This window comes from Pristiophorus japonicus, chromosome 5 (assembly GCF_044704955.1).
Source record: "Pristiophorus japonicus isolate sPriJap1 chromosome 5, sPriJap1.hap1, whole genome shotgun sequence".
In the NCBI taxonomy this organism is placed as follows: Eukaryota; Metazoa; Chordata; class Chondrichthyes; family Pristiophoridae; genus Pristiophorus; species Pristiophorus japonicus.
Window position 1 is genome coordinate 5,315,782 of NC_091981.1, and position 26,896 is coordinate 5,342,677.

Sequence of the window (26,896 nt, forward strand, 5' to 3'; positions counted from 1 at the left end):
TGCAATTTTGTTTCCCAGTAACGTTACTTGTTGGAGCTCTGCTTGTGTGACCAGACGAGCAGGTGTTTAACCCGAGTCCGAGACTCCTCAACCAGTGGGAATAATTTCTCTCTATCTACTGAGTCAGAAGGTTGTGGGTTCAAGTCCCACTCCAGAGAATGGAACATGAAACTCTAGGCTGACACTCCAGTGCAGTGGTGAGGGAACACTGCACTGTGGGAGGGGCAGTACTGAGGGAGCGCCGCACTTTCGGAGGGGCAGTGCTGAGGGAGCGCTGCACTGTCGGAGGGGCAGTGCTGAGGGAGCGCCGCACTGTCGGAGGGGCAGTGCTGAGGGAGTGCTGCACTGTCGGAGGGGCAGTACTGAGGGAGTGCCGCACTGTCGGAGGTGCTGTTTTTCGGATGAGACATTAAACCGAGGCCCTGTCTGCTCTCTCGGGTGGATGTAAAAGATCCCACGGCACTATTTTGAAGAAGAGCAGGGGAGTTATCCCCGGTGTCCTGGGGCCAATATTTATCCTTCAATCAACATCACTAAAACAGATTATCTGATCATTATCACATTGCTGTTTGTGGGAGCTTGCTGTGCGCTAATTGGCTGCTGCGTTTCCCACATTACAACAGTGACTACACTTCAAAAAGTACTTCATTGGCTGTAAAGTGCTTTGGGACATCCGGTGGCTGTGAAAGGCGCTATAGAAATGCAAGTCTTTTTAAATTCTCGCTGTGGAGAGCTGGAAGACTTTTATTTTGGGCTTGTGACGTGAGCTGAAGTGATTGAGGGAGACGGCCTCCCTCAGAAGTCCAGTGTGCAGTGCCCAATGTGCAGTGTCCAGTGACCAATGTGCAGTGTCCAGTGCCCAATGTGCAGTGACCAGTGTCCAGTGACCAATGTGCAGTGTCCAGTGTCCAATGTGCAGTGTCCCGTGACCAATGTGCAGTGTCCAGTGACCAGTGCCCAGTGCCCAATGTGCAGTGACCAGTGTCCCGTGACCAATGTGCAGTGTCCAGTGCCCAGTGTGCAGTGTCCAGTGCCCAGTGTGCAGTGACCAGCCCAGTGTGCAGTGTGCAGTGCCCAATGTGCAGTGTCCAGTGCCCAGTGTGCAGTGACCAGCCCAATGTGCAGTGTGCAGTGCCCAATGTGCAGTGTCCAGTGCCCAATGTGCAGTGTCCAGTGCCCAATGTGCAGTGACCAGTGACCAGTGTGCAGTGTGCAGTGACCAGTGTGCAGTGCCCAGTGCCCAGTGTGCAGTGCCCAGTGCCCAATGTGCAGTGTCCAGTGCCCAATGTGCAGTGACCAGTGCCCAGTGTGCTGTGTACAGACAGACACGCTGCTGCTGGGGGGCGGAACCAAAGTGTGGTGCTGAGCCGCCGGAAGCCGGGCGCGATGGCGGGAGGGGGGGACCGCGAGCGGTGCGGGACCGCCGGAAGTGAGGCGGCGATGGCGGCGGCGGTGAGGCGGGCGGCCGGACTCGGCGTCAGGTGGGACTGTGGGCGGAGGGATGGCCCGGGCCGGGGAGGGGAGAGAGCCCGGGACCCGGGGCCCGTACATGGGCCCCTCCCACAGGGCGGGGTTTGGTGGGTGATTGTGACGGAGGTGCGGTGAGCGAGGGCCCAGGGACCATGGGGCAGCGAGGGCCCAGGGACCATGGGACAGCGAGGGACCAGGGACCATGGGGCAGCGAGGGACCCAGGGACCATGGGGCAGCGAGGGACCAGGGACCATGGGGCAGCGAGGGACCAGGGACAGCGAGGGACCAGGGACCATGGGGCAGCGAGGGACCAGGGACAGCGAGGGACCAGGGACCATGGGGCAGCGAGGGACCAGGGACAGCGAGGGACCAGGGACCATGGGGCAGCGAGGGACCCAGGGACCATGGGGCAGCGAGGGACCAGGGACAGCGAGGGACCAGGGACCATGGGGCAGCGAGGGACCCAGGGACAGCGAGGGACCAGGGACCATGGGGCAGCGAGGGACCAGGGACCATGGGACAGCGAGGGACCAGGGACCATGGGACAGCGAGGGACCAGGGACAGCGAGGGACCAGGGACCATGGGACAGCGAGGGACCAGGGACAGCGAGGGACCCAGGGACCATGGGACAGCGAGGGACCAGGGACCATGGAACAGCGAGGGCCCAGGGACCATGGGGCAGCGAGGGCCCAGGGACCAGGGACAGCGAGGGACCAGGGACAGCGAGGGACCAGGGACAGTGAGGGACCAGGGACCATGGGACAGCGAGGGACCAGGGGCAGCGAGGGCCTAGGGACCATGGGACAGCGAGGGCCCAGGGACCATGGGGCAGCGAGGGCCCAGGGACCAGGGACAGCGAGGGCCCAGGGACCATGGGGCAGCGAGGGCCCAGGGACCATGGGGCAGCGAGGGCCCAGGGACCATGGGGCAGCACGGGCCCAGCCCACACTGCGATATGTGAGCGCACTAGGTCTGTGCAGCAGAGCTGGCCTCCAGTCGTCCTGGTTAACCCTTGCCACTGGACCAAGACCTCGCTCTGTCAAGCCCGTGTGGTGGCTGGTGTGCAACGGTCACCCCACGTTAAAACAATCCACCCACAGGCATCTTTCACCCTTCAGGATGTCGTTCGGGACCCGGAATATTAGATCCTTCATCGAAACACCTGTGAACCCGTGTGGAAGCAAGTCATCCTCCTTCTGAGAACCGCCTCTGATGCCGACGACTCCCTCTGTATTGCCCTTCTTACGGTCGCCTGAGGAAAGCTCTCAAATCTGCCACCAAGCTCACGGTCAACAGGGCTGCAGTGATACCCGCCCACCTGTATGGCTCAGGAGACGTGGACCATGTACAGTGGACACCTCGAGTCGCTGGAGAGATGCCACCAATGATGTCTCCGCAAGATCCGACAAATCCCCTGGGAGGACAGACGCACCAACGTCGGCGTCCTCGACCAGGCCAACATCCCCAGCATCGAAGCACTGACCGCACTCGATCAGCTCCGTTGAGCAGGCTACATCATCCACATGCCCAACACGAAAGTAGGAATGGGGTACTGAAGTTGCATGTTCAGCCATGAACTCATTGAGAAGGTGGTGGTGAGCCGCCTTGAACCACTGCAGTCCGTGTGGTGAAGGCCCTCAAATCTACCACCATGCTCATGGTCTTCAGGGCTTTAGTAATACCCGCCCTCCTGTATGGCTCAGAGACATGGACCATGTACAGTAGACACCTCAAGTCGCTGGAGAGATACCACCAACGATGTCTCCGCAAGATCCGACAAATCCCCTGGGAGGACAGACGCACCAACGTCCGTGTCCTCGACCAGGCCAACATCCCCAGCATTGAAGCACTGACCACACCCGACCAGCTCCGCTGGGCAGGCCACATTGTTCTCATGCCAGACACGAGACTCCCAAAGCAAGCGCTCTACTCGGAACTCCTTCACGGCAATCGATCCCCAGGTGGGCAGAGGAAACGTTACAAGGGACCACCCTCAAAGCCTCCCTGATAAAGTGCAACATCCCCACCGACACCTGGGAGTCCCTGGCCAAAGACCAGTCCGCCCTAAGTGGAGGAAGAGCAGACAGTATATCCTGGATCCAACTGTGGGAGCCCTGCGCTGGTGAATCATCATCATAGGCAGTCCCTCATATCGAGGATGACTTGCTTCCACACCAAAAAGGGATGAGTTCTCAGGTGTTTGAATGAAGGATCTAATATTCTAGGTCCCGAACTACATCCTGAAGGGTGGAAGATGCCTGTGCGTGGATTGTTTTAACGTGTGGTGGCTGATTTGTTAGGATCTCCACCTTGAATTCCGCCCACTGCTCTGACACTGATTTACCATCAAGTAGCCGATTCTGTCCACTTTGGTCAAATCCCATCTCAGCTCAGCAAAATTGGCTTTACCCCAATGGGGAACGTTTTTTCCTGGTCCACTTTTATCCTTTTCCATAACTGCCCTAAATCTTTGAATTATGATCACTGGCACCAAAATGCTCTCCCACTGATGCCCCTTCCACCTGCCCCTCTTCATTCCAGAAAAACAAGTCCAGAGCTGCCTCCTCCCTTGTTGGGCCTGTTGCCTACTGGCTAAAGCAGTTCTCCTGAGTGCATTTTAGGAATTCCGGACCCTCTACCATTCACACTGCTTTTTTCCCAGCTAATATTGGGGTAGTTACAATTCCCCACTATTTTAACTCTTAATGTTTTTGCACTTTGCAGCAATTTGCCCACATATTTGTTCTATCTCCCTCTGACTGGGGGTCTAAAGCACATTGCCAGTGGTGTGATCGCCCCTTTTTTGTTCTTCAACCCATATGGCCTTGTTTGATGACCCCGCTAACATATCATCCCCTCTCGCCTCTGAGTCAGCAAAAATCTAGGCTGACACTCCAGTGCAGTACTGAGGGAGCGCCGCACTGTCGAAGGTGCCGTCTTTTGGATGAGACATTAAACCGAGGCCCCATCTACTCACTCAGGTGGATGTAAAAGATCCCATGGCACTATTTCGAAGAAGAGCAGGGGAGTTATCCCCGGTGTCCTGGGACAATATTTATCCCTCAATCAACATCACTAAAACAGATTATCTGGTCATTCATGAGCAGTCCGTTGGAATAGAGGAAGACTTACTTTCACTCTTTAAAAAAAATGAGTCTTTACGAGGCTGGACAGCCCAATATGAGAGCCACAGTCCCTGCCATAGGTGGGGCAGATAGTCGTTGAGGGAAGGGGTGGGTAGGACTGGTTTGCCGCACGCTCTTTCCGCTGCCTGCGCTTGGTTTCTGCATGCTCTCAGCGATCACATTGCTGATTGTGGGAGCTTGCTGTGCGCAAATTGGCTGCCGCGTTTCCCACATTACAACAGTGACTAGACTTCAAAAATACTTTATTGGCTGTGAAGCGCTTTGAGACGTCCGGTGGTCATGAAAGGAGCTAACGAAATACAAGTCTTTTACAAATATTAAAAATCTTGCATAGGCAGCTACTTTCTGTCAACTTTTTCCATGAGTGTCCTGTTGTTTTTTTTTTGGATCTTTTTAGACGTCCGTTGTTAACGTTTGTCAGGACCAACTCGGAGAGCACCTGGTGGCACGAGCATCTCTCTGACGAAAACATTCACCATTTAAGAAAATTGGTTCCCGAGGAATATAAATTTCTGACCGCGAGTAAATCCTGCCCGCTGAAAGATGAGCCATGGCCCAGGTTACCGTGGGAGCCAGGTTCGTTAAAACTGCATCTGACTGTGTAGGGAACTGGTGTAAATATCTTGGGGTTGTTCGTTTGGGTCTTTAAAATGTGGATTTGCGAATAAACTTCTCGATCTTCGGCCACGAATAAAATAACTCCAGGGGCGAGTATTTGGATTGACGGGGTAGATGTTGAGAGGATGTTTCCCCCGGGCTGGGGAGTCTAGAACCAGGGGTCACAGTCTCAGGATAAGGGGTCGGCCATTTAGGACTGGGATAAGGAGGAATTTCTTCACTCAGAGGGTGGTGAATCTTTGGAATTCTCTGCCCCAGAGGGCTGTGGATGCTGAGTCGTTGAGTATATTCAAGGCTGAGATCGATAGATTTTTGGACTCTCGGGGAATCGAGGGATATGGGGATCGGGCGGGAAAGTGGAGTTGAGGTCGAAGATCAGCCGTGATCTTATTGAATGGTGAAGCGGGATCGAGGGGCCGAATGGCCGACTCCTGCTCCTAATTCTTATGTTCGTCAAATGCCCAATATTATTCCTAGATGTGTTTGATACATATTTTCTTGTTTTTGAATGTTTTTGTAAAATATCTTTACGGATATTGCAGGCAATCTATTTTTGGAAAATAAAATGATTTATCAGATGTGTTCTCAGCTGTGAGTGTGGTGGGTTTGGGTTGTTCATACTCTTAACAACCACAAGGTGTATCGAGAGTGTATCTGGTTCACTCAGTAAATGGTGCAGTCCTCAAAAGGAATTACTTCAGGAATGGTAACAAAATACCATGCTGCATTCCCCAACTACTGCGCGCTGCAGTGTTGCACTGTGTTTCCAAGGTTTTTTTAAATAGCTAGACTGAAAACGGTATCCGAGATACTCATTGTGGCTGTTTGAGTTGCATAAAAGATCAGTGACTTTTTCGTTTGGCATGGGGTGCATCAGATGGCTCACTCTATAGGTTTGCATGAAGGTTTGACTGATTCATCTAACCTGCCAATGTATCATCTCTTGGGATTTTTTTTGTAGAGTATATGTTGCACGTTAGTGAAGTTAAATGCTTCCTAGTTACTGTCAGAAACTGTTACACCCAGTCACTTAAATTGCTGTACCTTATGTGCCATACAACATAGAATTACAGAATCAGAGAAAATTACGTTAGAGAAGGAGGCCATTCGGCCCATCGTGTCCGTGCCGGCTGACAGAGCTACCCAGCCTCATCCCACTTTCCAGCTCTCGGTCCGTAGCCCTGTAGGTTACGGCACTTCAGGTGCACATCCAGGTACTTTTTAAATGTGGTGAGGGCTTCTGCCTCTACCACCCTTTCAGGCAGTGAGTTGGATATATTCAAGAGGGAGTTAGATGTGGCCCTTCCGGCTAAGGGGATCAAGGGGTATGGAGAGAAAGCAGGAAAGGGGTACTGAGGGAATGATCAGCCATGATCATATTGAATGGTGGTGCAGGCTCGAAGGGCCGAATGGCCTACTCCTGCACCTATTTTCTACGTTTCCAAGTTTCTATACCATTTGCCTTCTTCACTGCCTGCTGTACCTGCATGCCAACTTTCAATGACTGATGTACCATGACACCCAGGTCTCGTTGCACCTCCCCTTTTCCTAATCTGCCGCCATTCAGATAATATTCTGCCTTCGTGTTTTTGCCCCCAAAGTGGATAACCTCACATTTATCCACATTATACTGCATCTGCCATGTATTTGCCCATTCGCCTAACCTGTCCAAGTCACCCTGCAGCATCTTAGCGTCCCCCTCACAGCTCACACCATCACCCAGTTTAGTGTCATCTGCAAACTTGGAGATATTACACTCAATTCCTTCATCTAAATCATTAATATATATTGTAAAGAGCTGGGGTCCCAGCACTGAGCCCTGCGGCACTCCACTAGTCACTGCCTGCCATTCTGAAAAGGACCCGTTTATCCCGACTCTCTGCTTCCTGTCTGCCAACCAGTTCTCTATCCATGTCAGTACATTACCCCCAATACCATGTGCTTTGATTTTGCACACCAATATCTTATGTGGGACCTTGTCAAAAGCCTTTTGAAAGTCCAAATATACCACATCCACTGGTTCTCCCTTGTCCACTCTACTAGTTACATCCTCAAAAAATTCCATTTCATAAATCCATGCTGACTTGGACCAATCCTATCACTGCTTTCCAAATGCGCTGCTATTTCATCCTTAATGATTGATTCCAACATTTTCCCCACCACTGATGTCAGGCTAACCAGTCTATAATTACCCGTTTTCTCTCCCTCCCTTTTTAAAAAGTGGTGTTACATTAGCTACCCTCCAGTCCATAGGAACTGATCCAGAGTCGACAGACTTGGAAAATGACTACTAATGCATCCACTATTTCTAGGGCCACTTCCTTAAGTACTCTGGGATGTAGACTATCAGGCCCCGGGGATTTATCGGCCTTCAATCCCGTCAATTTCCTTAACACAATGTCCTGCCTAATAAGGATATCCTCCAGTTCCTCCTTCTCACTAGACCCTCACTGACACAGGATACTGGTGTAGGCTAGGTGCTGTAAACTTTCAAACTGCAAATTAAACAGTTAGAAATGTTGAGATTTGACAATTTTCACACAACCGCAACTGCTTAGTGAAAGTATCTTGGACATTTTAATATAAATTTGAAAAGTTGCATCTGTTCAAAATCATGAGGGTTCTGGACAGAGTAGATAGAGAGAGAAACTGTTCCCATTGGTGGAAGGGTCGGGAACCAGAGGACACAGATTTAAGGCGATCGGCAGAAGAACCAAAGGCGACATGAGGGAAAACGTTTTTACGCAGCGAGTGGTTAGGATCTGGAATGTGCTGCCTGAGAGGGTGGTGGAGGCAGACGCAATCGCGGCTTTCAAAAGGGAGTTGGATAAATACCTTATCCAAGCAGGGCTACAGGGGCGAGGAGTGCTCGACTGGCCTCCTTCTGTGCTGTAACCGTTCTGTGATTCTATGTACACTGTCTTTCTGTGTTCAACCCTTTTTGGAGAACTCGCTGGCCCGTAGAAATCACACAGCTGTAAAATCTTTTCAAAGAAGCGATTGATCTGTGAGAATCACTGACAATAATTTGCATTTATATAGCACCTTAATGTAAAAAAATGTTCCAAAGCACTTCACAAAGGGCCATATGGCCTACTCCCGCTCCTAATTCTTATGTTCTTCTGGAGATGATGGAATTGAAAAGTAGTGAAGTTATGCTAAACTTGTATCGAAACTTGGAGCACTGCGTACAGTTCTGGTCACCATATTATAAAAAGGATATTGAGGCACTGGAGAAGGTGCAAAAAAGATTTATAAAGGTGATAGCAGAAATGTGAGGAAATCAGGAAAGGATGTGGGGAAGAGCAAAACTAGAGGGCATCAAGATGGTCACCAAGAAATCAAACAGAATTCAGGAGAAACTCCTTTACCCAGAGAGCGGTGAGAATGTGGAACTCGCTGCCACAGGGAGGAGTTGAGGCAAATAGTATCGATGTATTTAAGGGGAGGCTGGACAAGCCAATGGGGGAGAAGGGAATAGAGGGTTATGCTGATAGATTTAGATGAGGAAAGACGGGAGGAGGCTCGAGTGGAGCATAAACGCCGGCACGGACTGGTTGGGCCGCATATCTGATGTAATCCTGTGTAATGATGGTCGAGCTCTACGATGAGAAGCAGAGGAAAGAGGGAAAAGAGAAAGCGAGGGAAACGAAAGGAAAATAACGTGAAGGAATGGCAAAAGGTAAGGAGATGTAGAGGAGAGAGTGAAATGAAATGAGAAGAGCAGCGATGTTGTTTGAGCTTGTCAGGGTGTTTTTTGGGGTGTACTTGCTAATCTAGATAGTGGGGTAAAGAAGGCTGAGAATTATTTGATGGGATCCTGCCTGAAAATGTTTGAAATATTCTGAACAAATGTTATTGAGAGAATGTATTATCCAGCCTATTAGTGTAGGAATGTTTAGTGACCAGTGATTGAGCAACGTGTTACCTGATGAAGAACACCCAAGGGGTAATTTTACAAACTTGAGTTCCTTGTGGGGAGCCTTGACTTCTGAAACTACAACAACAGCAACTTGTATTTATATAGCGCCTTTAATGTAGTGGTCGAAAGCTCATCTCAGGGTCAAATATGACACCAAGGTTGCGAACAGTCTGGCTCAGCCTCAGACAGAAGTTGGGGAGAGGGATGGGGTCAGTGGCTGGGGAACAGAGTTTGTGGCGGGGACCAAAGACAATGGCTTCGGTCTTCCCAATATTCAATTGGAGAAAATCTCTGCTCATCCAGAACTGGATGTGGGACAAGCAGTCGGACAATTTAGAGACCGAGGAGGGGTCGAGAGAAGTGGGGGGGAGGTAGAGCTGGGTGTCATCAGCGTACATGTGGAAACTGACGCTGTGTTTTCAGATGATGTCACCGAGGGGCAACATGTAGATGAGAAATAGGAGGGGCCGAGGATAGATCCTTGGGGGACACCAGAGGTAACGATGCGGGGGCGGGAAGAGAAGCCGTTGCAGGAGATTCTCTGACTACGATTAGATAGAGAAGAATGGAACCCAGGCGAGTGCAGTCCCACCCAGCTGGACGATGGTGGAAAGGCGTTGGAGGAGGATGGAGTGGTCAGCCATGTCAAAGGCTGCAGACAGGTCCAGGAGGACGAGGAGGGATAGTTTACCTTTGTCACAGTCACACAGGATATTACAGTATGCATCAGTCATTTGTGACTGATGGATGCTGTAATATAGAAACATAGAAAATAGGTGCAGCAGTAGGCCATTCGGCCCTTTGAGCCTGCACCACCATTCAATAAGATCATGGCTGATCATTCCCTCAGTACCCCTTTCCTGCTTTCTCTCCACACCCCTTGATCCCTTTAGCCGTAAGGGCCATATCTAACTCCCTTTTGAATATATCCAACGAACTGGCATCAACAACTCTCTGCGGTAGGGAATTCCACAGGTTAACAACTCTCTTGAGTGAAGAAGTTTCTCCTCATCTCGGTCCTAAATGGCTTACCCCTTATCCTTAGACTGAGACCCCTGGTTCTGGACTTCCCCAAAATCGGGAACATTCTTCCTGCATCTAACCTGTCCAGTTCCCGTCAAAATTTTATATGTGCATGAGATCCCCTCTCATTCTTCTAAACTCCGGTGAATACAGGCCCGGTCGATCCAGTCTCTCCTCATATGACAGCCCAGCCATCCCAGGAATCAGTCTGGTGAACCTTCGCTGCACTCCCTCAATAGCAAGAACGTTCTTCCTCAGATTAGGAGACCAAAACTGAACACAATATTCCAGATGAGGCCTCACCAAGGCCCTGTACAACTGCATTAAGATCTCCCTGCTCCTATACTCAAATCCTCTCGCGATGAAGGCCAACATGCCATTTGCCGCCTTCACCGCCTGCTGTACCTGCATGCCAACTTTCAATGACTGATGAACCATGACACCCAGGGTCTCGTTGCACCTCCCCTTTTCCTAATCTGTCATTCAGATAATAATCTGCCTATTGGGCATGTTGGTGCACAGTTTCACGATTTTCCATCAGTTAACATTTACAAATAGACAGTTATGGGAAGTTTGCGTCCAGTTATCTTCTATGTGCTCCTGGTGGTCCAGGCTTTCCATCAGGAGCACGGATTTGTAAAATGACTCCACTAATTTATGCTGATCCTGTTGGGGGTCATGGAATAACAGATTGTTACAGTGATTTAGTTTTATCCCTCCAGGGCCCTCGCCTCTCCCTATCTCTGTAATCTGCAGCCCCACAACCCCCCCTGAGATGTCTGCGCTCCTCCAATTCTGCCCCCTTGAGCATCTTTGATTATAATCGCTCCACCATTAGTGGCTGTGCCTTCTGTTGCCTGGGCCCCAAGCTCTGGAACTCCCTCCCTAAACCTCTCCGCCTCTCTACCTCTCTTTCCTCCTTTTTAAGACGCTCCTTAAAACCTACCTCTTTGACCAAGCCTTTTGGTCACCTGCCCTAATTTCTCCTTGTGTGGCTCGGTGTCAAATTTTGTTTGATAATACAAAATGTTATTTCCTACATTACAACAGTGACTACACTCCAAAAGTATTTCATTGGCTGTAAAGCACTTTGGTTGTGAAAGGCGCTATAGAAATGCAAGTCTGTAGTCTATGATACACCTGTGAAGCACCTTGGGACGTTTTACTACCTTACTATAAATACAAATTGTTGCACTTTGGGAGTACAGGGCTTTGGAAACTCCTGATGTGTTGTATAAATGCAAGTCTTTCCCTTTGTTTCTTCACGCAATAAAAGAATTGCCTAATTGGCTGATCCAGTGAAGCAGATAAAGAAATTTATGCATGAGGGATTTCCTTACTTAAAAGTGAACCGTGTCTATCTTTCTCCCTTTGAAGGCACTCATCGAGTCGGCCTAGTTGCAACAAAGCTCGGGATGATGCCTTTGTGGACCAAAGCTGGTGAGAAACATGCAGTCACATTACTTCAGGTAAAAGTGCGGCTTGAAAACACGGTGCATTGCATTATTTATCATCTTCAAGTCAGTGTGGTTTTCGAAGAGGATAGAGTACTGAAAGCAGCAATGAATACAGAGCAATACTCTTCACTCTACAGACCATTTGTCTCTCGAATCATTAGAAGAAAAAAGCTGACGCTTGTATATAAATTTGGTGCTTGGGCAATTGAAATAATTTTTGAAGGAGTGCTGCCTTATTCTATTCTATTGATGGTAATTGTATCCCAGCCCCAGTTCATCATCATTTTTTTTATTGTCATTTTTGGAAAAAGAGCAATCTGAGCATGTATAAAAATGGCACATCGCTGAGCTGTGACACATAGGTCAGCAGTACAGTTAGAGCTTTGGTCCTTCCGTGAATCTGGAAAAAAAGCATTTTGCACTGTACAGCCCTAGTGAAGTTTACAGGGTCACTCACAGGAGATGGTCATTTGAAATGAAGTAAATGTGTCACACGAGGCATAGTGCACAGTATTAATTCACACGGTTGTATTGGCTTACATACAACCTTTTTCACGGTATTGAATTGGTACTGATAAATAAACCCAGTGACTGCCAAGACTTGAGCACAAAAATCTAGGCTGACACCAGTGCAGTGCTGAGGGAGCGCCGCACTGTCGGAGGGGCAGTGCTGAGGGAGCGCCGCACTGTCGGAGGGGCAGTGCTGAGGGAGCGCCGCACTGTCGGAGGGGCAGTGCTGAGGGAGCGCCGCACTGTCGGAGGGGCAGTGCTGAGGGAGCGCCGCACTGTCGGAGGGGCAGTGCTGAGGGAGCGCCGCACTGTCGGAGGGGCAGTGCTGAGGGAGTGTCGGAGGGGCGATATATTTATCATAGAATAGAATCATAGGTATTTACGGCACAGAGGAGGCCATTTCGGCCCATCGTGTCCAACAAAGAGCTACCCAGCCTAATTCTGCTTTCCAGCTCTCGGTCTGTCGCCCTGTAGGTTACGGCACTTCAGGTGCACATCCAAGTATTTTTTAAATGTGGTGAGGGTTTCTGCCTCTACCACCCTTTCAGGCAGTGAGTTCCAGACCCCCACCACCCTCTGGTTGAAAAAAATTCTCCTCAAATCCCCTCTAACCCTCCCCTCAATTACTTTAAATCTATGCCCCCTGGTTATTGACCTCTCCACTGAGGGAAATAGGTCCTTCCTATCCACTCTATCTTATCCCTCAATCAACATCACTAAAACAGATGATCTGGTCATGATCACATTGCTGTGTGTGGGAGCTTGCTGTGCGCAAATTGCCTGCCGCGTTTCCAACATTAAAACAGCGACTGCATTCAAAAAGTACTTCATTAGCTGTAAAGTGATTTGGAATGTCTGGTGGTCGTGAAAGGTGCTAAAGAAATGCAAGTCTGTCCTTTTTCAATAAAAAATAACTTGTTTTTTCAGGTGCAAGATTGCCACGTTGTGTCCTGTACATCTAAAGAGCAATATGATGGCAAGAGGCCTGCGCTGGTAGTGGGTGGAAAGAATACATCTCCATTTAATGTAAGAATGTTTGTATGTATGCTTTATTATTTGGCTTGAATCATTAACAGTTGTTTTGTGTGATGGGAAAGCCTATTATGGGATGTGTAGTTTGTCTCTCCATTCGCTGGGCCTCCTGAGATGCCGCGTGGAGAAATGAGGTGGCACCCGCCACAGATCTCAGTGGGCCGGTCAATGTGAGGTGTTCCATGGTCTGGGACCCACAGATCTCAGTGGGAGGGTCAATGTGAGGTGTTCCAGGGTCTGGGACCCACAGATCTCAGTGGGAGGGTCAATGTGAGGTGTTCCAGGGTCTGGGACTTGGCCACAGATCTCAGTGGGCCGGTCGATGTGAGGTGTTCCAGGGTCTGGGACCCACAGATCTCAGTGGGCGGGTCGATGTGAGGTGTTCCAGGGTCTGGGACCCACAGATCTCAGTGGGCCGGTTGATGTGAGGTGTTCCAGGGTCTGGGACCCACAGATCTCAGTGGGCTGGTCGATGTGAGGTGTTCCAGGGTCTGGGACCCACAGATCTCAGTGGGCCGGTCGATGTGAGGTGTTCCAGGGTCTGGGACCCACAGATCTCAGTGGGCCGGTCGATGTGAGGTGTTCCAGGGTCTGGGACCCACAGATCTCAGTGGGCCGGTCGATGTGAGGTGTTCCAGGGTCTGGGACCCACAGATCTCAGTGGGCCGGTCGATGTGAGGTGTTCCAGGGTCTGGGACCCACAGATCTCAGTGGGCCGGTCGATGTGAGGTGTTCCAGGGTCTGGGACCCACAGATCTCAGTGGGCTGGTCGATGTGAGGTGTTCCAGGGTCTGGGACCCACAGATCTCAGTGGGCGGGTCGATGTGAGGTGTTCCAGGGTCTGGGACCCACAGATCTCAGTGGGCCGGTCGATGTGAGGTGTTCCAGGGTCTGGGACCCACCGATCTCAGTGGGAGGGTCGATGTGAGGTGTTCCAGGGTCTGGGACCCACAGATCTCAGTGGGCTGGTCGATGTGAGGTGTTCCAGGGTCTGGGACCCACAGATCTCAGTGGGCTGGTCGATGTGAGGTGTTCCAGGGTCTGGCACTCAGGGCCACAGTTGCACTTTGGGCCGTACCTCACCTTCACCGTGTGGAGCAGGTAGTGGAAACATGGAAACATAGAAACATAGAAAATAGGTGCAGGAGTAGGCCATTCAACCCCTCGAATCTGCACCACCATTCAATAAGATCATGGCTGATCATTCCCTCAGTACCCCTTTCCCGCTTTCTCTCCAGATCCCTTGATCTCTTTAGCCGTAAGGGCCATATCTAACTCCCTCTTGAATATATCCAATGAACTGACATCAACAACTCTCTGCGGCAGGGAATTCCACAGGTTAACAACTCTCTGAGTGAAGAAGTTTCTCCTCATCTCAGTCCTAAATGACCTACCCTTTATCCTTAGACTATGTCCCCTGGTTCTGGACTTCCCCAACATCAGGAACATTCTTCCCGCATCTAACCTGTCCAGTCCCGTCAGAATCAGATACGTTTCTATAAGATTCTGACGGGACTGGACAGGTTAGATGGGGGAAGAATGTTCCTGATGTTGGGGAAAAGAGTACTGAGGGAATGATCAACCATGATCTTATTGAATGGCGGTGCAGGCTCGAAGGGCCGAATGGCCTACTCCTGCACCTATTTTCTATGTTTCTATGAGAGCCCCTCTCATCCTTCTAAACTCCAGTGTATAAAGGCCCAGTTGATCCAGTCTCTCCTGTTATGTCAGTCCAGCCATCCCTGGAATCGGTGTGGTGAACCTTCGCTGCACTCCCTCAATAGCAAGAACGTCCTTCTTCAGATTAGGAGACCAAAACTGAACACAATATTCCAGGTGAGGCATCACCAAGACCCTGCTCCTATACTCAAATCCCCTAGCTATGAAGGCCAACATACCATTTGCCTTCTTCACCTGCATGCCAACTTTCAATGACTGATGAACCATGACACCAGGTCTCGTTGCACCTTCCCTTTTCCTAATCTGCCGCCATTCAGATAATCTGCCGCCTTTTTTTTGCCCCCAAAGTGGATAACCTAACATTTATCCACATTATACTGCATCTGCCATGCATTTGCCCACTCACCTAACCTGTCCCAGTCAGCCTGCAGCCTCTTGGCATCCTCCTCACAGTTCACACCTCCACCCAATTTAGTGTCATCTGCAAACTTGAAGATATTACACTCAATTCCTTCAACTAAATCATTAATGTATATTGTAAATAGCTGGGGTCCCAGCACTGAGCCCTGCGGCACTCCACTAGTCACTGCCTGCCATTCTGAAAAGGATCCGTTTATCCCGACTCTCTGCCTCCTATCTGCCAACCAATTCTCTATCCACGACAGTACATTACCCCCAATACCATGTGCTTTGATTTTGCACACCAATCTCTTGTGTGAGACCTTGTCAAAAGCCTTTTGAAAGTCCAAATACACCACATTCACTGGTTCTCTCTTGTCCACTCTGCTAGTTACATCCTCATAAAACTCCAGAAGATTCGTCAAGCATGCTGACTTGGGCTGATTCTGTCACTGCTTTCCAAATGGGCTGCTATTTCATCCTTAATGATTGATTCCAACATTTTCCCCGCTACTGATGTCAGGCTAACCGGTCTATAATTACCTGTTTTCTCTCCTTTTTTTAAAAAGTGGTGTTACATTAGCTACCCTCCAGTCCATAGGAACTGATCCCGAGTCGATAGACTGTGGAAAATGATCACCAATGCATCCACTATTTCTAGGGCCACTTCCTTAACTACTCTGGGATGCAGACTATCAGGCCCTGGGGATTTATCGGCCTTCAATCCCATCAATTTCCCTAACACAATTTCCCGCCTAATAAGGATATCCTTCAGTTCCTCCTTCTCACTAGACCTTCGGTCCCCTAGTACCTCCGGAAGGTTATTTGTGTCTTCCTTCGTGAAGACACAACCAAAATATTTATTCAACTGGTCTGCCATTTCTTTGTTCCCCATTATAAATTCACCTGAATCCGACTGCAAGGGACCTAAGTTTGTCTTCACTAATCTTTTTCTCTTCGCATATCTATAGAAGCTTTTGCAGTCAGTTTTTATGTTCCCGGCAAGCTTCTTCTCGTGAACTATTTTCCCCCTCTTAATTAAATCCTTTGTCCTCCTCTGCTGAATTCTAAATTTCTCCCAGTCCTTAGGTTTGCTGCTTTTTCTGGCCAATTTATATGCCTCTTCGTTGGATTTAACACTATCCTTAATTTCCCTTGTTAGCCACGGTTGAGCCACCTTCCCCGTTTTTATTTTTATTCCAGACAGGGATGTGCAATTGTTAAAGTTCATCCATGTGATCTTTAAATGTTTGCCATTGCCTATCCACCGTCAACCCTTTAAGTATCATTTGCCAGTGTATTCTAGCCAATTCACGCCTCATACCATCAAAGTTACCTTTCCTTAAGTTCAGGACCCTAGTTTCTGAATTAACTATGTCACTCTCCATCTTAATAAAGAATTCTACCATATTATGGTCACTCTTCCCCAAGGGGCCTCGCACAACAAGATTGCTAATTAGTCCCTTCTCATTACACATCACCCAGTCTAGGATGGCCAGCCCTCTAGTTGGTTCCTCGACATATTGGTCTAGAAAACCATCCCTAATACACTCCAGGAAATCCTCCTCTACTGCATTGCTACCAGTTTGGTTAGCCCAATCAATATGTAGATTAAAGTCGCCCATGATAACTGCTGTACCTTTATTGCACACATCCCTTATTCCGTGCTCCGTGCGGACTGGGTTCGCTGTTTTGTCTCGTCCGTGTCTTATCAGCCGAGCAGTCTTGACAGCACAGAGAGGTCATAGAGTCAAGAGCAGTGGTGGAGCGAGAGAGCTGGGTGTTGTCAAAGTACATATGGCTGGCAATCCGCTGCCCATGGAGGATGTCACTGAGCATGTAGATAAGGAAGAGGAGGAGGATGTGGGTAGATTCTTGGGACACGCAGGAGACGATGAGATGTGAGCCATTGCTGTTGATGCGCTGACTGCACCTGGACATGTCCAGAACCATTCAAAGTCCGAGCACAGAGCTGGACAACTGTCGAGAGGCAATCGAGAATAATGGCGTGGCTTGGCATGTCAAATGTTGCAGAGAAATCGAGGACATTTGATACTGCAGTACACTTAGATTATTGGAAGTCCTTGCTAACTATTCAGTGACTGAAACATCCCCACTGACACCTGGGAGTCCCTGGTCAAAGACCGCCTTAAGTGGAGGAAGTGCATCCGGGAGGGCGCTGAGCACCTCGAGTCTCGTCGCCGAGAGCATGCAGATACCAAGCACAGGCAGCGGAAGGAGCGTGCGGCAAACCAGTCCCACCCTCCCTTTCCCTCAACCACTATCTGTCCCACCTGTGACAGAGACTGTGGTTCTCGTATTGGACTGTTCAGCCACCTAAGGACTCATATTTTAAAAGTGGAAGCAAGTCTTCCTCAATTCCGAGGGACTGCCTATGATGATGATGAAGCAATATGCATGGAGCCATGTCTTAAAATGAGTTGGTTCAGTACTGCTTGCTCTATATATAGCTGAAATTAAGAAGTGAAATGTTTAGTCCAACATAAACTCTTTGAGATGGAATCAGACGATGTCTTGCAGCATGCTCCGTTACCGTTTGTAAAGACTATAGTGAAGATTTTCCAGAGTCTGCACTCGGGCGCAAAGGATGGGCTAGGCACAGTGAATGTTGGAAAATTGGGCCGATCAGAACATCCGCCTGAAACGGATCCTGGCTTTCCAGGAGGGTTGAACAAATCCCTTTGCAGATTCCCTGATCAGTGCTGCGCCCAGGTGATAGGCAGCTCTCTCGGCCTCCCACACTGCCGGCTCACTGGCTCGTCAGTGGGAAGGGCAGCTCATACGGAATGCTTGCCTTTATTAGCCGAGGCATACAATACAAGAGCAGGGGGGGGTTATGCTTGAACTGTACAAAACACTGGTTTGGCCACAGCTGGAGTACTGCGTGCAGTTCCGGTCACCGCATTACAGGAAGGACGTGATTGCACTGGAGAGGGTACAGAGGAGATTTACGAGGATGTTGCCGGGATTGGGGAATTTAAGCTATGAGGACAGATTAGATAGGCTGGATTTGTTTTCATTAGAACAGAGTTGGCTGTGGGGAGACCTCATTGAGGTCTATAAAATTGAGGATTTTAAAATACACTATAAAATACATAGTGGATTGAAAGGGGCTATTTCCCTTAGCAAAAGGGTCAACCACCAGGGGGCATAGATTTAAAGTAATTGGTCGAAGGGGATTTGAGGGGAAATGTCTTCACCCAGAGGGTGGTGGGGGTCTGGAACTCACGGCCTGAAAGGGTGGTAGAGGCAGAAACCCTCACCACATTTAAAAAGTACTTGGATGTGCGCCTGAAGTGCCGTAACCTACAGGGCTACGGACCGAGAGCGGGAAAGTGGGATTAGGCCGGGTAGCTCTTGGTCGGCCGGCGCGGACACGATGGGCCGAATGGCCTCCTCCTGTGCTGTAAATCTCTATGATTCACACGCGGTATTTTGAATGGGCCGCACACCCAAATAAAAGTTGAAGGAGGATTGCTAATGTTCCCTCAGTTTGGGGGAGGATGGCGGCGAGCAGTCCCTTTAATGGGCTGCACGGCCCATTCAGATTCTTGCGCGCGTGCGGTTTCTTGTACTGGAACGCCGGTGAGCTGTCCGGGTGGGACCTGCAGACCACTGCGTAGCCGTGCAGCATGTCGGGAACCCGGCGCAGGCCCAGGAGTATCTGTCCTTGTACGTTATCGCAACAACATCACGCATTTCCCAATTTACCTGCCCCTCCTTTTTGGAAGGGAGGACCAGGGGGTCACAGATTTAAGCCGAACAAGGCCGGATCTAGGTGAGACGTCAGGAGTTGGGTCTTTCCCCGGAGAGCAGTGGGCCGCTGGAACAGGCTGCTGTGTCTTGCGCTGAATTCCTTCAAGTGAGTTAAATAAAATCCATGCACAGGCATCTTCCACCCTTCAGGATGTCGGGCCCAATTTTGACCATGACTTGCTCCAATTCTTTTTGGAGTAAGTTGGTTTTTCTGGTGTAAGTTCAAAAAACGCCATTTTCCCCAATAAACTTGCTCCAGAGTAACTCAGTTAGGTACGATTTTTTTTTAGTTGAGTTTTTTTTTCAAAAGGGGGCGTTCCCAGACACTTAGGCCAGTTTTGGCCATTTATGCCACTTTGGCCAGCTAAAACTTACTCCAAATCCACTTAGGTCAGCGTATGTGGCCAGCGCACGTTAGTACATTTAAAGCACCACAGTTCTGAGCTTCACACCATTTATTCTGATTTATCTTTCTTGGGTCCAAAGTGATAATCTCAGCCAGGGGAAACATCTTAATCAACTTAGCGCTTAGTTTTTTAACTCATTATTTGATCTAGTTTAAGTTATAGGTAGATTATATGAAATATTTAAATATGTAACATGAACCACTACAGGTATTGAAGCCAAAAAACACAACCTCATTCCCACTTGCCAAATTCCCAACTTTTGCATTCCGTTTCTGACAGCTCTGAGCGACCCTGAATACATACTGCAGGATATTCCCCGCTCACCAGGCGAACATCGGGGTGTCCCTTCGGCCAGGGGTAGGGTGCGGCAAAGATCGGGGTGTCCCTTCGGCCAGGGATAGGGGCTGCGAACATTGGGTCCTGCTCACAGCCTGCAGGACACGCTGGGAGGGCGAGGAGCATGCGCGCAGACTCCACTGCGCATGCGCGCAGCTGCCGGCTGGGCTGTTGCTCCGCCCCCACTGCACTATGTACGCCGCACTAGGACACGGGAGACTGGGCAGAGCGGGGCCGCTATTTTTCGGCGCCGTTTCCAGCGCGCAAAGTCGGCGCATTTAGGGCAAGTGTGCCGAAAAAAGGGGCTGGAGAAAATTGGGCCCGTAGTTCGGGATCTGGGATATTAGGTCCTTCATTGAAACACCTGTGAACTCATCCCTTTTAGGCTTGGAAGCAAGTCATCCTCGCTTCGAGGGACCGCCAATGATGATCAAGCGAAAGCTGGACCTGTTTCTGGCTGCGGCGGAGATCATCTCTTAGAGAAGGGTAGTGACTGCAAGGGATTCAGGCCCAGAGTGATCTCCTGGACCGCTTTCCGTCGCCAAGATGGCTCGGAGAGGAAGTGCCCAGATGTTCCCCCCCCCCCCCCCCCCCCCGCCCTATATTGGCCTGGTTTTTAAAATCTGTTTTTTTCGCCTCTCCCAGGAGATCATATGGTTTCGGGTGGGATGGAGAGCGTATATACTGAGATACACAAGGCATCGCAATTGTGTGGGAAGGGTCAATGGGCCAGAGGGTGTTCACCATCCGTCAATGTTTGTATTAAATGTGCAGAGTGGGGTATGCTTTAGTAATTGATTGAAAGACCAGCTGAGCGCATGTAGACGCCACATGCCAGTTCATGCAAAATTACACTCATTTTTGCCGGCACATTAAGTTATGGGTTGCATGATGTGAAAAATTTACTGTTAAGTATTATTTAAAATTCAATGCAATTTTAGCTTGTGGTGCCTTTTTAGATTGAAGCACCTGTTGGAACCACAAATTTTAAAGCGTAGCTTTACTGAAGTGTAGTTTGGTATAGTCCAGTGATACGCAAATATTTTCTCATACATAATAGCTGCTGTAGATTACTACTTTGAAATGGTTACAGCAACTATTATGACATCTTTTTTTAAATGGTTCATCCAGTCGCCCGAGGAAATCTGTCATTCCCAGTTGAACATGAGCTATTTTTTTTTGAAGACATTCACGGGATGTGCACATTGCCGGCAAGGCCGGCATTTATTGGCCATCCCTAATCACCCCATGATGCTCCTGTGAAACACCTTGGGACGTTTCACTATGTTAAAGGTGCTATATAACTACAAGTTATTGTTGCTGCCACATTTTTATTTGTTCCTGGGATGTGGGCGTCGCTGGCAAGGCCGGCATTTATTGCCCATCCCTAATTGCCCCTTGAGAAGGTGGTGGTGAGCCGCCTTCTTGAACCGTTGCAGTCCGTGTGACATATGAAACAAGACTGCATCGGCTAGGCTTATATTCACTGGAGTTTAGAAGGGTGAGAGGGGATCTCCTAGAAACATATAAGATTCTGACGGGATTGGACAGGTTAGATGCAGGAAGAATGTTCCCGATGTTGGGGAAGTCCAGAACCAGGGACCACAGTCTAAGGATAAGGGGTAAGTTATTTAGGACCGAGATGAGGAGAAACTTCTTCACCCAGAGAGTGGTGAACCTGTGGAATTCTCTACCACTGAAAGTTGTTGAGGCCAGTTCGTTCGATATATTCAAAAGGGAGTTAGATGTGGTCCTTACGGCTAAAGGGATCAAGGGGTACGGAGAGAAAGCAGGAGTAGGGTACTGAAGTTGCATGATCAGCCATGATCATATTGAATGACGGTGCAGGCTCGAAGGGCCGACTGGCCTGCTCCTGCACCTATTTTCTATGTTTCTATGAAGGTGTTCCCACAGTGCTGTTAGGGAGGGAGTTCCAGGATTTTGACCCAGCGACGATGAAGGATTAGCATCCGGATGACCTGAAATGTTTTGGATATGACCTCTGGATTGGGCACATTAATGGGGATAGCTCCACACGGTGAATTGTCACTCCTAGTCAATCTAACATTTTAAATGTCTTTGCAGCTGCTGCACAATGCTCTGTTCACATCCGGCGGGTGCTTATTAATTGGGTTTTGCAGTAAGATCTTTGAGAGGGGTTGGTTGGGGTGGGGGGGGGGCGTTGGAGGAGAGGAGATAGCAGTGACAAACATGTTTTCTCAGGTGTCGTCATTAGAGGCAGTCTCTCGAAACGAGGATGACTTGCTTCCTCGCCGAAAAAGGATGAGTTCACAGATGTATCAATGAAGGACCCGAACTACATCCTGAAGGGTGGAAGATGCCTGTGGGTGGATTTTTTTCACGTGGGGTGACCGTTGCACACCAGCCACCACACGGGCTTGACAGAGCGAGGTCTTGGTCCAGTGTCAAGGGTTAACCAGGACGACTGGAGACCAGCTCTGCTGCACGGACCTAGTGCGTACACATATCGCAGTGTGGGCTGGGCCGTGCTGCCCCTGGGCCCTCGCCTCTCCTGGGCCCCGAACTCTCGCCTCCCCTGGGCCCCGATCACATCCCTCTACAATCTCTCGCCGCTCCTTCGCCCCGACCTCGCCGCTCCTGCTCTACCTGCCCACGCTGCAGTCAGCCGTCGCCCTCCTGCAGCAGCACGCGCTGCTCCCTGCAGTGGTATGCCGCCGTACGCTGCTCCCTCCAATGGCCCCAGACTGCTGATGGTCTTGCCGGCCGGGACTGTGCCGATTTCTGGGCTGGGCCGTCACACGCTGCTCAGGTGTAGGGAAACGAGCACACTACTCAGAGCCCTGTCATGGCAAGCGAGCCCCAGGAGGGCAGAGAAAACGCTTGTAAGAAATTCTCTACCACAGAAAATTGTTGGGGCCAGTTCGTTAGGTATATTCAAAAGGGAGTTAGATGTGGCCCTTACGGCTAAAGGGATCAAGGGGTATGGAGAGAAAGCAGGAATGGGGTACTGAAGTTGCATGATCAGCCATGATCATATTGAATGGCGGTGCAGGCTTGAAGGGCCGAATGGCCTACTCCTGCACCTACTTTCTATGTTTCTATGCTTCAACGCCACCCTCAAAGTCTCCTTGAAAAAATGCAACATCCCCACCGACACCTGGGAGTCCCCGGCCAAAGACCGCCCTAAGTGGAGGAAGTGCATCCGGGAGGGCGCTGAGCACCTCGAGTCTCATCGCTGGGAGCACGCGGAAGCCAAGCGGAAGGAGCGCACGACAACCCAAGCCTCCCACCCACCCGTCCTGCCGCCTGCCTCAGACACCGCCTGTGACAGAGACTGTCAGTCCCGCATTGGTCTCATCAGTCACCTTAGAGCTCATAGTGTAGCAAGTCATCTTCGACTCAGGGGGACTGCCGAAGGAGGAGGAGAAGATTTTGGCTGAACTGTCATAGTACAAACATTGTGGTTTTTGTGAAGTTCTGTCTGCTCAAAGAGCCAGTGTTGTGTTGCAGATGTAAAATATAGTCATTAGAAGCAATCAACCTTTAAGTGCAGCTCAATTCAGGTACCTAGGGTTAGGGATTAATGCAAAAACAAACCATGAGAAGTGATTTTATGGTACAGTACATTAAGCCGTGAGCAGTTGCTGATCGGGAGTTTCAGAAGTTTCAGAATGCCGATTTGCTCCCTAACAGATGTTAAAGGCAAGGTAAAAGCTCATTTTACCGTATGAAAGCTTGAAGACGATGTTTCCAGTGATTGCGTTGTCTCACGGTTGTGGTGCCGAGTGTTCCGACTGCGAACTTTATTCCTTCCCGTAATAACAAATCTTCTGGAATTTTTTGAGGATGTTTCCAGTAGAGTGGACAAGGGAGAACCAGTTGATGTGGTATATTTGGACTTTCAGAAGGCTTTCGACAAGGTCCCACACAAGAGATTAATGTGCAAAGTTAAAGCACATGGGATTGGGGGTAGTGTGCTGACGTGGATTGAGAAACATAGAAATATAGAAAATAGGTGCAGGAGTAGGCCATTCGGCCCTTCTAGCCTGCACCGCCATTCAATGAGTTCATGGCTGAACATTCAACTTCAGTACCCCATTCCTGCTTTCTCGCCATACCCCTTGATCCCCCGAGTAGTAAGGACCTCATCTAACTCCTTTTTGAATATATTTAGTGAATTGGCCTCAACAACTTTCTGTGGTAGAGAATTCCACAGGTTCACCACTCTCTGGGTGAAGAAGTTCCTCCGCATCTCGGTCCTAAATGGCTTACCCCTTATCCTTAGACTGTGACCTCTGGTTCTGGACTTCCCCAACATTAGGAACATTCTTCCTGCATCTAACCTGTCTAACCCCGTCAGAATTTTAAACGTTTCTATGAGGTCCCCTCTCATTCTTCTGAACTCCAGTGAATACAAGCCCAGTTGATCCAGTCTTTCTTGATAGGTCAGTCCCGCCATCCCGGGAATCAGTCTGGTGAACCTTCGCTGCACTCCCTCAATAGCAAGAATGTCCTTCCTCAGGTTAGGAGACCAAAACTGTACACAATACTCCAGGTGTGGCCTCACCAATGCCCTGTACAACTGTAGCAACACCTCCCTGCCCCTCTACTCAAATCCCCTTGCTATGAAGGCCAACATGCCATTTGCTTTCTTAACCGCCTGCTGCACCTGCATGCCAACCTTCAATGACTGATGTACCATGACACCCAGGTCTCTTTGCACCTTCCCTTTTCCTAATCTGTCACCATTCAGATAATAGTCTGTCTCTCTGTTTTTACCACCAAAGTGGATAACCTCACATTTATCCACATTATACTTCACCTGCCATGCATTTGCCCACTCACCTAACCTATCCAAGTCGCTCTGCAGCCTCACAGCATCCTCCTCGCAGCTCACACTGCCACCCAACTTAGTGTCATCCGCAAATTTGGAGATACTACATTTAATCCCCTCATCTAAATCATTAATGTACAGTGTAAACAGCTGGGGCCCCAGCACAGAACCTTGCGGTACCCCACTAGTCACTGCCTGCCATTCTGAAAAGTACCCATTTACTCCTACTCTTTGCTTCCTGTATGACAACCAGTTCTCAATCCATGTCAGTACACCACCCCCAATCCCATGTGCTCTAACTTTGCACATCAATCTCTTGTGTGGGACCTTGTCGAACGCCTTCTGAAAGTCCAAATATACCACATCAACTGGTTCTCCCTTATCCACTCTACTGGAAACATCCTCAAAAAATTCCAGAAGATTTGTCAAGCATGATTTCCCTTTCACAAATCCATGCTGACTTGGACCTATCATGTCACCTCTTTCCAAATGCACTGCTATGACATCCTTAATAATTGATTCCATCATTTTACCCACTACCGATGTCAGGCTGACCGGTCTATAATTCCCTGTTTTCTCTCTCCTTTTTTAAAAAGTGGGGTTACATTGGCTAACCTCCACTCCATAGGAACTGATCCAGAGTCAATGGAATGTTGGAAAATGACTGTCAACGCATCCACTATTTCCAAGGCCACTTCCTTAAGTACTCTGGGATGCAGTCCATCAGGCCCTGGGGATTTATCGGCCTTCAATCCCATCAATTTCCCCAACACAATTTCCCAGCTAATAAGGATTTCCCTCAGTTCCTCCTCCTTACTAGACCCCCCGACCCCTTTTATAACCGGAAGGTTGTTCGTGTCCTCCTTCGTGAATACCGAACCAAAGTACTTGTTCAATTGGTCCGCCATTTCTTTGTTCCCCGTTATGACTTCCCCTGATTCTGACTGTAGGGGACCTACGTTTGTCTTTACTAACCTTTTTCTCTTTACATATCTATAGAAACTTTTGCAATCCGTCTTAATGTTCCCTGCAAGCTTCTTCTCATACTCCATTTTCCCTGCCCTAATCAAACCCTTTGTCCTCCTCTGCTGAGTTCTAAATTTCTCCCAGTCCCCAGGTTCGCTGCTATTTCTGGCCAATTTGTATGCCACTTCCTTGGCTTTAATACTATCCCTGATTTCCCTTGATAGCCACGGTTGAGCCACCTTCCCTTTTTTATTTTTATGCCAGACAGGAATGTACAATTGTTGTAGTTCATCCATGCGGTCTCTAAATGTCTGCCATTGCCCATCCACAGTCAACCCCTTCAGTATCATTTGCCAATCCATCCCAGCCAATTCACGCCTCATACCTTCAAAGTTAGCCTTCTTTAAGTTCTGGACCATGGTCTCTGAATTAACTGTTTCATTCTCCATCCCAATGCAGAATTCCACCATATTATGGTCACTCTTCCCCAAGGGGCCTCGCACAACGAGATTGTTAATTAATCCTCTCTCATTACATAACACCCAGTCTAAGATGGCCTCCCCCCTAGTTGGTTCCTCGACATATTGGTCTAAAAAACCATCCCTTATGCACTCCAGAAAATCCTCCTCCACCGTATTGCTTCCAGTTTGGTTAGCCCAATCTATGTGCATATTAAAGTCACCCATTATAACTGCTGCACCTTTATTGCACGCACCCCTAATTTCATGTTTGATGCCCTCCCCAACATCACTACTACTGTTTGGAGGTCTGTACACAACTCCCACTAACGTTTTTTGCCCTTTGGTGTTCTGCAGCTCTACCCATATAGATTCCACATCATCCAAGCTAATGTCCTTCCTAACTATTGCCTTAATCTCCTCCTTAACCAGCAATGCTACCCTACCTCCTTTTCCTTTTATTCTATCCTTCCTGAATGTTGAATACCCCTGGATGTTGAGTTCCCAGCCCTGATCATCCTGGAGCCACGTCTCCGTAATCCCAATCACATCATATTTGTTAACATCTATTTGCACAGTTAATTCATCCACCTTATTGCGGATACTCCTTGCATTAAGACACAAAGCCTTTAGGCTTGTTTTTTTACCACCCTCTGTCCTTTTAGAATTTTGCTGAACAATGGCCCTTTTTGTTCTTTGCTTTGGGTTTCTCTGCCCTCCACTTTTCCTCATCTCCTTTCTGTCTTTTGTTTTTGCCTCCTTTTTGTTTCCCTCTATCTCCCTGCATTGGTTCCCATCCCCCTGCCATATTAGTTTAACTCCTCCCCAACAGCACTAGCAAACACTCCCCCGAGGACATTGGTTCCGATTCTGCCCA

The 26,896-nt window shown here is 49.2% G+C and overlaps 1 protein-coding gene across 4 annotated transcripts in view; it reads left to right on the top strand.

Annotated features, from left to right (window-relative positions):
- The first annotated feature begins 1,402 nt into the window (after positions 1-1,402).
- Positions 1,403-26,896, top strand: part of mrpl3 (mitochondrial ribosomal protein L3) — a 97,049-nt gene continuing 71,555 nt past the window's right edge. For all 4 annotated transcript variants that reach the window (XR_011593195.1, XM_070879778.1, XM_070879777.1 and 1 more), the window contains exons 1-4: positions 1,403-1,481; positions 5,016-5,194; positions 11,559-11,650; positions 13,076-13,174. Coding sequence is in view for 3 of the 4 variants with exons in the window: in XM_070879778.1 (XP_070735879.1) it covers positions 1,441-1,481; positions 5,016-5,194; positions 11,559-11,650; positions 13,076-13,174 (411 nt within the window). In the remaining variant the exon portion in view is untranslated. The remainder of the gene's footprint in view (positions 1,482-5,015; positions 5,195-11,558; positions 11,651-13,075; positions 13,175-26,896) is intronic.